At 43.9% G+C, this 16,841-nt stretch overlaps 1 protein-coding gene across 1 annotated transcript in view; it reads left to right on the forward strand.

Annotated features, from left to right (window-relative positions):
* Positions 1–16,841, forward strand: part of GUF1 (GTP binding elongation factor GUF1) — a 91,597-nt gene that overhangs the window by 44,601 nt on the left and 30,155 nt on the right. The window contains exons 11-13 of the mRNA XM_073608491.1: positions 7,944–8,067; positions 10,157–10,289; positions 12,786–12,929. Coding sequence (XP_073464592.1) covers positions 7,944–8,067; positions 10,157–10,289; positions 12,786–12,929 — 401 coding nt within the window. The remainder of the gene's footprint in view (positions 1–7,943; positions 8,068–10,156; positions 10,290–12,785; positions 12,930–16,841) is intronic.

Below are 16,841 nucleotides of genomic sequence, written 5' to 3' on the forward strand. Positions count from 1 at the left end.
GACCATTCCCCTGCGACTAACTGCCACTTAAGTAGTCCACCTGCCAGTTCTCTACCTCCGGGATGAAGATTGCCGATATGCACAGCACATGCTTTTCTGCCCAGATTAAGATCTGGTTTACTTCTTCCTGAGCTGCACAACTCCTGGTTACTCCTTGGTGATTGATATAAGCCACTGCTGTGGCATTGTCGGTCTGGATCCTGACAGGGCAGTCCTGGAACCTGATCGTCCAGGCTTTTAGGGCTAGATATGCCACACGGATCTCCAGAATGTTGATGGGTAAGGTTCTCTCGGTCTTGGACCATCTGTTGTTACCACTGTCCAGGTAACTGGTAAAAAGGATTTTCCTTTTTGCAGATTCTCGGGTATCAACCACCAACTGAGGCTCTGACTCACTGTAGGAGACAGGCGCATCGGAAAATCTAACGCCTGAACCTTTTTGTTCCAGGCAGACAGGATACTGTTTTGCAGCAGTCTCGAATGAAACTCAGCATAGGGAACTGCTTCGAATGAAGCCACCATCTTCCCTAGCAGCCTCATACAAAGGCGAATAGAAGGACCCTTCTTTGCCCTGACTACCTGAATCAGTCTCTTTATGGCACTGATTTTTGCCTGGGGTAAATATACCCTCTTCTGGGCTGTATCTATGACCAGACCCAAATACTCTAGTCTTCTTACTGCATTTAAAGAAGACTTCTCTAAATTGAGGACCCAACCTAGGTATTCCAGGTAGATGATTGTGGTGACCAAGTTTTGGTCCAAGCGGGCTACCGAGCGATCTATCAAGAGCAGGTTGTCTAGGTACGCTATTAGCGTTATACCCTGGGATCCTAATCTGGCTAGAGGAGGAGCCAAGATCTTTGTAAACACCCGAGGTGCAGTGGCTAGCCCGAAAAGGCAGAGCTACAAACTGAAAGTGGCGTTTTTCTACTTCGAAACACAGATATTTTTGATGAGCAGGGAAAATAGGTACATTCAGGTATGCATCCTTGATGTCTATTGACGCCAGAAGTTCTCCTCCTGGTAGGATGGAGACTACTGATCGGATTGAATCCATGTGAAAGGACCATACGTTTAGGAATCGGTTTAGATCTTTGAGATCTAGAATGGGTCTGACATCTCCATTTTGGCTTTGGTACCGTGAAAAGGTTTGAAAAAAACCCCAATCCCTGCTCTTGCATGGGAACTACCACGATAACTTTTTGCGACAAAAAGTCGCTCTAATGCTAGAAAGAGAGACTTCTTTTTCTCTTGGTCTTTGGGGACATTTGATCTGAGGAAACGAGGAGAGGGGAATTCTCGGAACTCTAGTTTGTAACCTAGAGTTATTGTGGAGACCACCCATCTGTCCTGAAAATCCTCCTGCCAGACCCTTGAGAACTTAAGCAGTCTTCCCCCCACTCGAGCGAGCAGAGGCGCCCCTTCATAAGGAGGCTTTAGCGTTTTGTCTTGTAGACTTCCTCCCCCAGGACTTCTTCTGTCCCTGGGGTTGACTCTGAGATTTAACTTTTGAGCCTGACGGAGGAGGCCGTCGTGACTGCCTGGAGGCTGATGCCCCTGGCACTGGAGAAAGAGCGCGTTTAAAGGAGGGACGTTTACTCCTTTTCTTAACTGGCAAAAAGGGTGCTTTTCCCACTAGAGATCCTTTGGATATAATTGTCCAAATCCTCCCCGAACAGTCTTGCACCACGAAAGGGAAACCCAGCCAGGAGCTTCTTACATGGTGATTCAGCTGACCAATTTTTCAACCATAAGATTCTACGCATATGTACCAACCCAAGCGTAAGGCGAGGGGTCTGGAGGATAGAATCTCTGATTGCGTCGACAGCAAAACACAAGGCCGCTGGTAGGTTGGCCAACCCCCGGGCTTGCTGTTTAGGTAAAACTTTGAGCACCTGTTTAACATGGTCTCTCAAGTATTGACAAACTCCGATTGCTGCCACTGCAGGTTGAGCCACTGAACCTGCCAAGGAGAAAACGTTTTTTAACAGCAATTCCAATTTTTTATCAGTTTGGCTCCCTAAGCATCTGAGCATTGTCAACAGGACAAGTCAGACCTTTATTTACGAAGGATATGGTGGCGTCAATCGCCGGTATACCCCACATTTTAGTAAATTTTTCCTCCATAGGATAAAGTGTTGAAAACTTTTTAGGAGGGAAAAATGTTCATCTGGGTGATCTCACTCAGAATAAATAAGCTTTTCCAGTAAACTATGAACAGGAAAGACATGTGCAGTTTGAGGAGGCTTCAGTGAGCCCAAACAAGAGGAGGGTTCTTTAAATGACTCAGATACGGGCAACTTAAATGTGGAGCGGACCAATTCAGCAAGAATTTGCTCCAGCACCTTCTCATTCTGAGAAGCTGAAGAGGGCCCTTCTCCACTTGATTCCTCAGAAGAGGAATCATCAGTCTCATCCCGGTCTTCTGAGGGGGATTCCTCTCCTCCTTTTTCCCAGAGTTCCTCTGTTTGAAGGTCCTGGGTAGCAGAGGGGGACCTAGTGCATTTATTTCCACTGAGTGAAGATGCTATTAAGGCCACTAATCTTTCCTCCAATCCATTTATGGTTGTGGAAAAAACCTCCTGTGTAATGTATACAGGGGCTGAAGTGCCAGAAGCAGTTGCAGCCCCTGACCCCGACGGCGAACCCTGGCTAGCTTCCCCAGGTCCTTCAGGGGGGGAAGGTGCTGCAGAGGGGGGGGGTCCTCAGAGCCTGAGGGGGATTCCTTTTGAGCCTCTATTTTTTGGGGTATTTGTACCTCTTCTGCCCATGGTGCCAAGCAACAAAGGTAGAGGTACCACAAAAATGCACTGACTGCTGAGCAATGTAGTTCAGCAACTGCCACTGCTACCAAGACCCAGTCTGGTGATTAAGTAAATGCTGCCTGGGAATGCCTGTGTCCCACACTCACATGCGTCCATCTGCTCTGTGTCCCTTCATAAGCCATGTGCACCTGAAAAAGAGTGCTCTTCATAGCTTGTGTAGCCAGCGATGTGGGTGTCTAACAACGCCAACGTCGCTTTAACGCTCCGCTCCCCCCCTCCTCTGGCCGCCCCTCCCCCCTCGCTTTTTTCAAAAAAAAAAAAAATGAGGCTCTGGTCTCTGAGCAAGCTTGGAGGGGAGGCTGGGGTGGAGGAGAGAGAAGGGCCGGTGGATGGGAAGCTGCCGTAATGGCTCTGGCGGTGGGTGGTGCGATATACTACTGCTCCCCGCTAAGGCTCACCCTGGCCCCCTAAGCTGAGGGGGGAGAATCCCTGAAGGAAAGAACCCCCCGCTACCCACATCCTACCTGGAGCATGGCCGGAGGAACGTACAGCGTGGACACTGAGACAGACAGATCAGGCATGAAAGGTATGTGCTCTTGACAGCCTCCGGTGGCGACTTTAAGCATAGCATACATTCACTTAAAGGAGAAACCTACTAGAATGAAAAAATTCTTGAGGAGTCTCCCTTACCTTATCCAGCTGCAGGGTTCTGGGCAGTGGGCTCCGTTTAGAGAAAGACCTTCAGAGACTGGGGCCCCCTTGAATAGGGGGATCCGCAGTTCTGGGCCTGTAAAGCACCCTGCCAGGAATATGGCTGAAAAAAACAAATACTGTATCCTGGGGTCCAGCTCTCTAAAAAGAGAAGTGTTACAGGTAAAACCTCGTTTCTTCGGGTACGAGGCCCGGGTGCCATCCAATTTGGCCTGAAAAAGACACCTTGAATGGATCCGGTTGCATGGCTTGCCCCAGTGAGGATATTCCAGCGGAGCTCAGCACAACTTTACTCGTGACCAACACCTAAGACACTGGCAAAAAAACTGAGGTACTCCCAGTAAGGGGAGGGCTTATATAGGGGGTTGAACTTCCTGTCTAGAGTGTGCCAGTGTCCAATCACCTAGTGATACCCCATATAACCCATCAGTAATTACTGAGACTCTGTGTCCCGTGATGTACGAGAAAGAAAACAATATTTTTCACATTCTGTTATAAAACATATACAATAAAAAATGTAAAAAATCTAATTTGTTCATCAATTTAGGCCAATGTGTATTCTGCTACAAAAATCCCAATAAGCGCTTATTGATTGGTTTGCGCAAAAGTTATCGCATCTACAAACAATGCTAAGAAAATGCACTCTCATTGTACTAATGACAGGGAAGGGGTTAACATCAGGGGTGATCAAAGGGTTAAGCATGCTCCTAGGGAGTGCTTTCTAACTGTGTGGGGGTGGCTCAACTGGAGGAAAACAGAGATCCATGTTTCTGCTTAGCAGAAACGCAAGTTCTCCATCTAGCTCTCTAACAGAACGGCGGTCTGCCTCATTTACATAGGCAGACCGCCGTTCTGCCTCTTCTATCAACGATCAGCAGGTCTCGTGGACATCGCGTCCGCCGGATCTGCTGATTGGCTCCCGCTGTGTCCAATCACAACGGGAGCGGGTCACCGGCGGTGCACGCGTGCGCCCCAGGCCTGGAAGAAGCCGCACCGTACAGGTACGCTGTTTTGCGCCGCCGGGCCACCCTGCCGCAGGGACTGGTTAAAGTGGAAGTAAACTTCCATTGATTATTTGTACCTATAGGTAAGCCTAGAATAAGGTATAATACCTTATATAATAAATATAGATAGATATTTACTGTATATGCAGCTGATGACGTCATCAGTGCATGAGCTCTGAAGGAATGGCCATGCCGTTTCTTCAAAGCCCTGTGCTGTGACCAGTGGCTCCTGCGCGCATGCGCCAGAATGACCTCTAGCGGCTCTGACCCTACACCGTGGTCAGCAACGTTTAGATCGGGCAGGTGACTAGTAGATTACGGCCTGGGCTTGCTGACCTACCATCCCAGAGCATCAAACAGAGTGCAATGCAGAGGGGCTACTAATAAAGTTGGATCTGTAGTAGGGAACAAAAGCCGCATAAGCCGATGCTTCTTCTGTAGTGTTGGCTCCTGTCCCATGCAGAGTGATACCAACTGCACTCCACCTCTTATCCCGACTAGTGATCTCCAGAGTGGTGCCAGCAGCAGGAAAGAAGAGATCTTCAGGTCAGTCTGAAGCCATAGACTTCTGTTATATACTGTGGGTTTGGTGCACTTTTTAAAACTCCTGAATGCATCACACCTGCAGGATATTATAGAAGTCTACGGCAAAGCGCAGCTAACCCAGAAAAGTTGCAAATGCACTGCAGGTAAACCACATCACCTCAGTGTGAAAGCAGCCTTATAAGGGCATCAGAAAAGTAAGGGTTCATTTATATTTGCAGTTTAGGGGCTACTAAAACCCCATAGTTAAAATGTGTTTTTACCACCCCCGAGAACTCCAGATTTAGCCTTAAATTTGATATACATGACTATACTATAAATATATTGTAATGTTTTCTTTTTAGATGCTGAGCTTCGCCCAAGTCATCCATATGCACATGAACTTTCCTGATATCCACAATAATTAGGCTCCGTTCACATCTTGGCGTATGGGGGCGACAATCGCGGCAAAATCGCACAAATAGAATTGCAGGATGCTCGTCTCCCAAAAGAAGCTCACGTACTTTTTGGCGACAGGCGTCCCGCGATTCTGTTTGTGCGATTGGCGTGCTATTGAAATTGACGGGGAACGCACGGGCGTCCCGCGATTTGGCGATATTGCGAATCGCGACGATTCCGCCCACGATTCGGAACACGGAGATGTGAACGAAGCCTTCACATATCTAGTATGTTAGATTGTCATTGTCATTGGTATTGTGCATTATACAGTATACTTGCTGTACAGAGAACACCCTCTAATGCAGGGATCCTCAAACTACGGCCCTCCAGCTGTTGCAGAACTACACATTCCATGAGGCATTGTAAAACTCTGACATTCACAGACATGACTAGGCATGATGGGAATTGTAGTTCCTGAACAACTGGAGGGCCATAGTTTGAAGACCCCTGCTCTAATGGTTCAAAGGGAGATCACTTTTTTCTTTTTTTTTTTTTTTTTTTTGGAACCAGGGGATGCAGTGCTTTATCTGTTTTTGTATCGCCTGCTTGTAGTGAAATGCAGAGAAGAGGGAGCTAAACAGGAAAGCTGCATATTTGAAATTTCAGCATATAAAAGACCGTGTCTTCACACAGCCAGAGCTGTTTTTTTTGTTTTTTGTTTTTGTTTTTTTTCTTCTGAATTTGCAGAGCATTTTTGTATAGGAAAGTTTAGATATGAATATTCCTGCAGTTCCTTGTTAAGGCTATGCTTACACCTGTATGTGTGCTTTTTGTGTTTTTTTTTTTTTTTTGGTGCATTTTTTGCAGAGCACTTTTGATGTGTTTTCATGCGTTATGTGTTTTTATTTTTGTAGGAGGAGACTGATTGTTAAATACAAAACCCTACTCGTGTACACGCATTTTTCATTCATTTTTTGATGCGCTTCTATTGAAGCCTGTGGGACCCAAAAATGCACATTACTGCATGAAAAAAAAAGTAACTGAACCTATTACAAAAACACAATGCAAAAAACTGCATAGATGTGAACGAGGCCCTTAGGAAACCATGTTAAATTGATGGTTGTGCATTCCTTCACCTCACTACAAAACGCACAGGTGTGAACCTAGCCTAAAGTATATGTAAAACCAAAACCTTTTTGTTTGTTTTGGATAGAGCAGAGAATGGGTAAAACTCCTGTTAATTTATTGTTTGCTCTTTGTGTACCATTGGGGACGTTTCTCTTATTTCCTATCCCAGCGATGCAATGGGAAATTAGAGCAAATCTCCCAAAGTGAGGAAAATTTCCCTTTTAGATCATTGTCCCTGGAACCAGTGTCCCCATTGGAAGATTTCCCCTTTTACCTTTTTGTTTTGGGAAAATCATTACATTTTTACTCACTTTCTTTCTTGGTGACAAGGGTTACCAGGGCACTGGGATCACAAAGAAATAAAAACCTGGCAGAGGATCTAACCTTCCCTCACTTTATACAAAACATAATAAAATCGTTTTTTTCCTAGAGATAGACTTTAGGATATTGTCACCTTAACTTAAAATATAACTAAAGGCAAACTTTTTTTTTTTCTTAGTTTTGGATAGAGGGGAGAGGGATTAGAACACATCAGTTTTTATTGCTGCCTGTGCTCTCCTTAAGAAGATTCTCCCTCTCTATTTATTCTGTTTACCATTATTATTGAAAGTGAAAGTAAAATAAAATCCCAAATTTTGGGTTGTCCCCAGAAACGTAATTGAGGGGATATCTTCCAATGGGGACACTAGTTCTGGTGATCTGGGGGTCTCCAATAAATTCTTTTTAATTTGCAGAGATTTCCTCTTACTTCCTGTTTGACTATGGGACAGGAAGTGAAGGGATATCTCCACAATGGGACATAGATGGAGAAAAAAATAAATCTGACGGGTTACAACCCTCCCTTACTCTATCCAAAAGAAAAAAAAAAAAAAACATTTTGCCTATAGTTCTACTTTAAAAAGTTGTTAAAAACACACACCAAAAATTAGTTATTTTTCTCCAAGGTCCATTTAAAAAAAATTTAAATTAGTTATTCTGCAACTGTAGCTTATAAATGTGATTTATTGACATTCAATGCATACAATTTGATTATATATTATCCTAGTAAGGCAGCTGGTCCTATACAGAGAAAATCAGCTTACTGAACTATTTTTAAACCTAAAGAACTACCTAGCTTTTTCTTTTTAGCTGCATGCAGCAGAAACATGTAAATCTTAATAAATATCTAAAAACTAAAATTAGCAGGCACTAGGACCTCATATACTGCCAGGTTTTTGCCATTGTCAGAAATTGTTGCTGCACTGCGGATTGATACGCAATGGTGATAAATAATGCATGCAGCATTGCTCTTCAGGTTGTCTTTGAAGTTTTGTTTTTCTCTAGGCTGAATGATAGGACTGAGATAATGTATTTGCATGATAAAGTTGGAGATAAACAATTAGCAGTTCATTTCACATGTCTCCTGTTGTGAAAGGCATGTTTCCAGTGGACCAATCAGAGTATAGCAATTTAAAAAGCGCCTTGGAGAAGCTGACTTTAAATGATTCCAGCGTATCTGTTACCCGGGACAGCAGTGCAGCGCTTGGAGCTGGATGGAGGTCAGTGTGTTCTGATACTGTATATAAGTTTCAGTACTTCTGTAAAGATCGAAAAGAAAAATATTGTTTTACTGATCAGCTAAATGAGATATTTGAAATAAATAGAAATGTAAACAGGAATAATTCTTTGGGTATGATCAAGGAAGGAGAAAGATATATTGAAGGTTAAAAAAATAAAAATGGAACTAAAGTTCTGCTGTAAGACCCCTTTCACACTGGGGTGGTTTGCAGGCGTTATTGCGCTAAAAATACCGCCTGGAAACCGCCCCAAAACAGCCTCCGCTGTTTGTTCAATGTGAAAGCCCGAGGGCTTTCACACTGAAGCGGTGCGCTGGCAGGAGAAGAAAAAATTTCCTGCAAGCCACATCTTTGAAACGGTGAAGGAGCGGTGTATTCACCGCTCCTAAACCGCTCCTGCCCATTGAAATCAATGGGACAGCGCGGCAATACCGCGGCTATAGTCGCGCTATACGAGTGGTTTTAACCCTTTTTTGGCCGCCAGCGGGGGGGTTAAAACTGCACCGCTAGCGACCGAATACCGCGGTAAAACAGCGCTAAAAATAGCGCTGTTTTACTGCCGACGCCCCCTACTGCCCCAGTGTGAAAGCAGCCTAAGACATGCACTGTCTCTTCTGCAAACAAATGCCCCTACCTGTCTGCTCGCTGTCTTCTCCTGCACTGTAAACTGAGCTGTGCATGTAGGGCTGCTGTTATAATTCACGGGGTCACATACAGCCTACCTTCTTCCGCTCTCCATCCTGACACTTCCCCCTGTGTGCCGGCAGCCACTGCAGTAGAGGAAAGGAGGGAAGCAAGTGCTGCAGGGGAAAGGAGCACACAGGGGGGCCCAGACAGCAGATGGAAGGGGTGCATGTGCTAGAACCAATCTTCCTGCGGTGAAGCCGGTGGGAGAAAGAGGAGGAGAAGCTGGCAGTGCTGCAGAAGGCAGAAGAGGATTAGTGTTTGCAATAAGATAGTCCAGCCGACTCTCCTGCTCAGCAGGTGCCTGGGCCCCCCTTTTGAACTGATGGGGTCCAGGCCCAGTACAGGAGGGCTGGCTGTACTACCTTATCAGCAGCCCTGTGTCCATGCGCAGCTCTTCTTGTAGTGCTGCGCCAGTCTGAGTGCTAGGATGAGTAACTACTGTGCATGCTGGCTGGAGTGATGTCATCACCAGCCAGCCAATAAAGAGGCCCGAAAACTGTCACTCAGAAGAAGATGAGAGTGCTGGTGAGAGAGCGCTGCATACTGTAGGTAAGTATTCACCCTTTAATTCCACTTTAAGGTTATTGTAAGGCTGCCCATTGATGGCTTAAATTTCAACTGATTTCTGCTGAAACTGGCAAAATTCAAAATTGGTGCCCCTGCAGGCACCACCCGGTTCAACAAAATGTAAATTTAAAGCTGATATCCAGGTTTACTGTTATTTGTCACACTGTTCAAGCTGGCCCAAACACACAATTTCCTACACTTCCTACACAGGTGTGCCCCCTGGGTACACTATATGAACTAAAGAAAGGAGAGCTGGAACACTAGTGGAGTGCAGCATCAAGCTCGATGACATCACAGGACATTGGAGATCACTATAGTAGTGGTGTCTGCTTCAGTAACTTCCAGCATTCAGGGGGATCTCACAAGTATGGTATATCCATAGTTACATTAGTCCAAGCTAAACCAATGTAACTATGGATAAAATATCCATACCTGGAATCGTCTATAACCATGTTATGTCTGGAATGCTTTCAATGCTACTGCCAGTTTTTGAAAATGTAACAGGTTGACAGTTGTTTTGCTTTTTAAGTTGAATCAATTAATCCAGCTCAGTAGGATATGTATTAAAACTTTAGCTTTTTTATGGGAGAAAATACTTCCAAAAATAGTAACAAATACATGTATGTTGTTCAGCTAGCATCTAATACATATTTACCAAGCCAATATATATCCTACCTATTTTCTTTATTTAATTTTAGAATTAAATGGGAAAAATTACTTTGTTTTTGTGTTGCCTATCTTGTTACATTTTCATTGCCTCTCATGTGAACGGGTAGCTACATAAATCACAAATGTCCCTAACTATATACCTGCACAGGTTGGGCTTTCTTGGGCTTCTACATATGGAGGTTTTTAACCAAAGGCTGGAGCAGGAATACAATGCATCTGTTATCATGACATCGCCAACAGTCCCATACAAAGCTGTGCTCACCTCACCGAAACTTATAAAGGTAAGATGTCCACAGAGCTACTTTTACTCTTTATTTATTGTTACAAGTATTTATATAGCGCCAGCAATTTTTTGCAGCAATTTACATATTGTATGTTCACATCAGTCCTTGCCCTAAATGTGCTGCTAACTTTTATCTATGTAGTAACACAAAAAGAGCAGTACGCCTATATAAGGGACATACTTATGCCAAGGCAAAGTGTTCCTTGTGCTTTAGTTGAAATCTGAAGTCCCCTGTCCCCAACATCAATCTTCATGTGTGCGGGAATTAATAGAGCCTAGGGTCCTGTAACGAGCACTCATCAAGAGTGCTGACTATGCTTGTTCTTTCCACCCACCTCCTCCATTCATAAAAGCTGTACTATAGCTTCTATGAATGAAAAGCTATGAATGGAGGAGGGCGACTTTCATTCATCTGCCCATCCTACATTCATAGAATGCTTTTCATTTAGAAGATTACCACTTTGGAGGAAGCGGTGGGGTTCAGAGGACTTTAGATTTCAACTAAAACATGAGCCATTAGCACAAGGGCACCTTGCATTGCTAGTAAATACTGTCCCTTTTGCTTATTTTAAAAAAAAAATGTTTGACTAAATTTTAAGTGGATGATTTACTAAGAGCCCATTCACACAGGGACGACTTGTCAGGCGACCTAGTCGCCTGACAAGTCGCCTCCCGTTCTGTGCTATGGAACCGTTCTAAGGGGAGTGACGCAAGTCGCTCTGACTTAGAAAAAGGTTCCTGTACGACTTCGGGGGCGACTTGCGGTGACTTGCATAGACTTCTACACAGAAGTCGTTTTGCAAGTCGCCCGGGCAGTCGTTTGCAGGTCGCCTCGCTGAGGCGACCTGCAAGTCGTGTTGCCCCTGTGTGAATGGGGTCTTAAGGAGGTGAGAATCTTCACAAATTGTGTAAATATTCACTTCAATTATCCAGTCATTTTCAGATAAAATAAACAAACAGGAATGTGTGAATGGATAATTAAAGTAAACAGTCACACCGTTTATTATGCAAATATTCTCAACGTCTTTAGGAAATCAGCCTCTAAGGCTTTAAAGTGAACCTGATATCCCATTCAGAACAAAGTAATAGATTCACTTAATGGCCTCACTGAGCCTGACTTGGAGCTTACACAACCTAAGGAACACCTCCAACCCACCATCACATGTCAGTGCTTGAGCCTAATGATTGGCCTGTGTGGTGTCTCGCACTGCATCATGATAAGAGTGGGAAGGAAGTTACATGCTCACCCTTACCTGGAGGAACTTGGTATGTCTTGTCTCCAGCAAGTGAACCTGTTACTTCCCCTAAATGGGAAAAGTAAAGGTTGCCTTTCAGAACTAAAACTATATTTATAAAAAGACAGGGTAAAAAATTTGCATTCTTTATTTAAATGTGTGAAAGACCAGTCTTTCCAGAAGAGAGCACTGACAAAGTTTCAAATGCAGAAAGTGATGGGAAATCACTAATGTTATAGTCAATTGAACTGAAAGTGAAGAAGGAATCTTCAAACAAGAAGACCTGTTCTAGTGATAGCTAAGAGACAGTCTCCTCTCACTTTGAAGAGATTTCCACTCAACTTCCTATTGTGTTGGACAGGAAGTGAAGGAACACAGACAGAGGTTCTATTCCCATAATGTGCTATAGAGATAAAGCATTTGCCTATTAAGTTGTATAAATGACATGCTTGCGTAAAAAGGGTTTCACTCTATAACTGTATCATTGCAAGTTACCTTTCTGTTATGCATAGATACATTTGCCTGTAAAATAATACATCTTGCTTACTTTACAAGTAGACCTCCTATTAATACCCCATAAATCATGTTTCACCGAGTATATTAGCAAGCATGAACCTTTAGTTGCACAGATTATTAGTTATCTGTGTAGGGACTATTAGTTATATAATTGAAAAACATTTCTAATCTTGTCACATAAAATGTTTGATTTAGGTTAGCAGGTCCTCCTCTTGTGCTCTGAATAGCATTGTGTACATCATATTCTCATCACACACTCTTCAGTTTCCTCCTTGCTCCTTATTCTATTCAGCCTGGTCTTTTATAGGTCAGCCATCATCTCAATTTCTATCCACTGACATTTTCCAGAGCTTCTGCCAGCAGCTAAAAGGTCCTTTGCCATCAGTTTCTCCTGCCTCCAGCATGGTCATGACAGCTGTTTCTAAACTAACATTCCAGCTTATTGTGTCATTGGACAGAGTGAATCCACGGAGAGAGCTGGTGGCAGGGAAATGCTTCTAATTTCTAATTCACTTGACCTCACCTGTTATGGTTTGCTGTAATAGCCCAGTGGGGTATTGAACTCTGCCCCACTACATCCAAAAACTTGGGTGGAGTTCTATTGTTACTTTGTTATACAAAAGTACCCTAAGCACTTTTTTTTGTTTTTTAATGTTGTCATCATTCATGAGCAGTTCTTGCTGTTTATATACTATGATTGCTGTATAGACATCACAAAGCTTCTCTGATTTGTAATTGTTTAGGAATATGGAGCACAAGAAATAACCATTGTAAACCCCTGTGAATTCCCTGATAAAACTGTAGTGTCTGAATATCTTGAACCTATGATACTGGGCACAATCATTTCTCCGGATGAGTACTTTGGAAAGATAATGTCACTTTGCCAGGTTAGTTTTCTTTTTTTTCATGCTAAAAAAGATCTGAAACTATTAAAATTATTACCAATAGGTTTTATGGAAGTTGTGATCTTTGCCATTATATTTTTTTTATAGCTGTTTCATAGCTACCTTGCTCTATAAAACGGCACTGACTCTCAGGCAAGAGTTGGACTTCATTGCCCCTTTTTGGGACCTTTGTGGTATTCCACTCTAAGTCACCCATTGCTGTGAATCAAAGCAGTTGATACGAGTTGGTTCATAGATGAGATAGATTAAAAGGAAGTTATATGGAACACAGGATGTCCTAAAATAAACAATCTTTAATTTAAGCTTTAATTTTTTTCTGTGAAGTGCATTGTTGTGGTTGAGGATATGGGCAGAGGCACAAAATTTGAGAGGGTGCCTGGTGCTGGCCTGCAAAGCAGCTGCCCTCTCACCAGAAGCAAAGGAAGTTTTCATATTTTCATGTAATATATTTTGCCAATCTTTTACAAAAACAATATCCAGATGTTTAAGGTTGAATATATTTTTAATTAAACATTTTTTCAAGTAGAGCAATAGAGGGTACAAAATAAAGAAAAAAAGGGGGGGCAGTGGTAAACAAATACCACAAAACAATCAGTACATAACTTTAATTTATGTAGGTGCAAATAACAATGCTCAAAAGTTGGAATCAGCATATTAAATATTCTGTGTGTCCATGCAGTTGGACGTATATATCTGTGAAAACAGGCAGAGGGAGGGGGAGAAGAGAAGAAGGGGGGGGGGGTATGGGGGAAGGCATAAATATACATACAGTGTGTCTGTTACAATTCGTTCTCCATGTATCTGAAACAAAATGATTGGAATGCTGTTCACTGGAACACACGGGGACCACATTCCCCAGTGACACTCCGGTATTGAATACCTGGAACTTCCCTCAGTTTATCCTCTGGATAGTCTGTGTAGTAATCTATCCAGAGAGATTTCCGTATCTAGGTCACTGGACCACTTTTGTGTAAAGGTGGGTAAGGTGTTAAGGTGTTATGTGTGTGGGGGAGAATTTCTTTGTATATTAAAGATAACATGTGTCTAGGGACCTGGGAGAGACTGCACATTTCCTCAAAAGCCGTTGGGGCCCTATGTATCTGACCAGATAAGTGTAGGGTAGAGCAAAATTTAGTCAAGGGCATCATGGGTAACCAGTCTGTGGGGGGCTGATGTCCCTCAAGTGGTATAAACCTGCCCGTTGTGTGAACAAATGAGCGTGCCGTTGGCCACCTTGCTCCCTCATAGCCACCCAAACGTCCAGAGACATCATAATATCCAGATGTTTAAATAAGATCAAAAATATCAATCGTAAGGCCGTGTTGATTTTTGATGCACTGATTGAAATAATGTCTTCTAATGCTTGGGCTGGTGGCAGGAAATTTCGTTTACCTTAGTGTTCTATGGCTGCAGGTTCACAGCAACAAGCCAGCCACTACTCCAAATAGAAGTCTATCCATCCAGGAACTCTCTTGTGTCATAAAGTAAAGATTTACCCTCACCTGCAGGGAGCTGAACTTTACTGCTCAGGATTAGATTACCCAATATGTAATTTTACTGATCATTTTTATCTTGACTGGATAGATGTAACCCTGGCACATATATAAGATAGGAAAGTATTTCTCATTGTAGTGTTCAACGCTACTATGTGTAAGGTGCCTGCATTTATATAATATAATAATGTCGCAGCTTGCAAGTGGTTTTTGGGGGTTATGGCTAAAGCTATCAGCTATAACCCCGGTGGTGTTTTTTTTTTATTCATAAAAGCAGTCCGATCAGCTATTTAGCCGCTGGATTGCTTTCAGAAGCCCAGTGTTTCTGGGGCTTACCGGCTTTTATCGTTGGAAACGATCCAACGGTTCGCATGGCTGGCCATAGAGGTGAACAGAGACCATATCATCTCTGATCACCTCTATGATCTTGAGGACCAGAAAGATGTCATGAGTCACTTCCGGTCTAGAGTCGAAGTAAACGATTTTTTTCTCACCTCGTCTTTCAGGACAGCACCTGGGGAGGGCACAGCTCCACCCATTTTCCCAGGAAACACTGCAGTCAGTTTCTTATAGACTGGTCAGTTCCACCCTGGCCTCAGTTGTAGTGTTTCTTCCGGCCATGGTGGAAGCGCTGCAGGGAACCAAGGGTGTGCTACACTCTCTCCAGGTGGGGATAGTATGGGGCATACCTGTGGTGTTGTCTGTGATACAGGCCAGCCCAGCATCCCCCCCTTACGGGAAGGGGCTGCTCCGGTGTCTCCTCCTCTTCATACCCGGTGAAGGTTCAGGCTGCTGGGGGTCCCCGCTTTCTTCAGACCAGCGGCTGTGGGCTGGAAGGAGAGATGGTGAGCTCCACAGAAGTGAGAGCAGCATCTAATCTGTTTTCAGCCTCCATGCTTTCCTGGTCATTTCTGGCCGGGGGTGGGACTTCCGGCAGTGCGTGCGGCTTCCGGTTCTGGCCGTTGGAACGCTGGGGGAGGAGGCGGCCTTAACAGGTGTCATTTCCAGTCCTCGCAACGGCAAAAGGACCGGAAAATCAAATAAAATGGTAGCCGGACGCCACTAGGACCTCAGAAGCATGGAAGAGGAAGAAGTGGTGGCGGCAGGAGCCACTAACACCAGTCAGACCCAGGTAAGCAGGGGCAGAGGTCCCTGTAAATTTCCTTTTAGGGGTCCTGTGTTTTCCCTTTCTTACTCCCCTGGGGGGAAGGAAGGGACCCTGCATCACTCTCCTTGGACCAGGCACTAAGGAGAGTGTGTTTGTTTTTTAACATAGTGATTCAGTGGGGGAGTCACTAGGGTTGTAAAGCTGCGGTAACAAACACAGGGGCTAAAGGGTTAGCTCTTCTATTTGGCAGCTGGTTATTGTTTCCCTAAAGGTTAAAGGGCTTTAACTGTTTATGAAATGCCCCTCTTGCAAAAATACACTTAGGGAATCTTGGACCAAAGTGTTATGCAGGACCTGTATAGCAGATCTAGTTAAGGAGGAAACTTCCTCAGCTACATCCACTACTCAACCAGGAGAACTACTAAGCTCCAGACCTAGAAAGGGGCCCCTTTCTTTTCTAAATCTCTCAAACTGAGATTTCCTTTTGAGGAGGATAGCGCTCAAGTATGGAATAAGAAACCAAAGCTTGATGCAGCTTTTTCACAGGTGTCAAGGAACGCAGACCTGGCTTTTGAGGATATGGGCATCCTAAAAGACGCCATAGATAAAAGGCATATCCCTATTGAAAAAAGCCTGGGATTCAACCTTAGCCAATTTAAAACCAGCTATGGCGTCAACTGTGGTGGCCAGGAACCTAGATGCCCAACCTAGGTACTCAAGAAACTGCAAAGGGAGGCTACAAGCATGATCTTAGTGGCTCCATTTTGGCCCAAGAGGTCATGGTTTTCAACTATACAGAAAATGGCAGTGGAACCCAACTGTTTTTTTCCATTACGAAGAGACCTTCTAACTCAGGGGCCCCTTCAACATCCCAATATCGAGCAGCACAGATTAACAGCCTGAGGAGCAAATCCTAAAAAGAAAGGGCTTGTCTAATAAATTAGATTCAACCCCATTAAATAGCCGAAAAAAGGTCACTAGGGCAATTTACTTTAAAACATGGAGATGTTTCAATTCCTGGTGTGCAACCAAAGTTTTCCCACCACAGGAAGTTATTTCTGTTCTAGAATTCCTCCATGAGGGAATGGAGAAGTGGTTGGCGGCTAGTACTTTAAAGATCCAAATGTGGCCGCTCTATCGGTAACCCTGGAGAGACAGTTATCTCAGGATCCACTTTATTATAAGATTATTTAAAGCACTGGCCAAAGCCAGGCCAGTACCTTTTAATTTTTTTCCAAAATGGGACTTATCGGTGGTATTACAGGGTTTGACAAAAAAACCCTTTGAACCTCC

This window comes from Aquarana catesbeiana, linkage group LG01, assembly GCF_042186555.1.
Source record: "Aquarana catesbeiana isolate 2022-GZ linkage group LG01, ASM4218655v1, whole genome shotgun sequence".
Taxonomy (NCBI): Eukaryota; Metazoa; Chordata; class Amphibia; order Anura; family Ranidae; genus Aquarana; species Aquarana catesbeiana.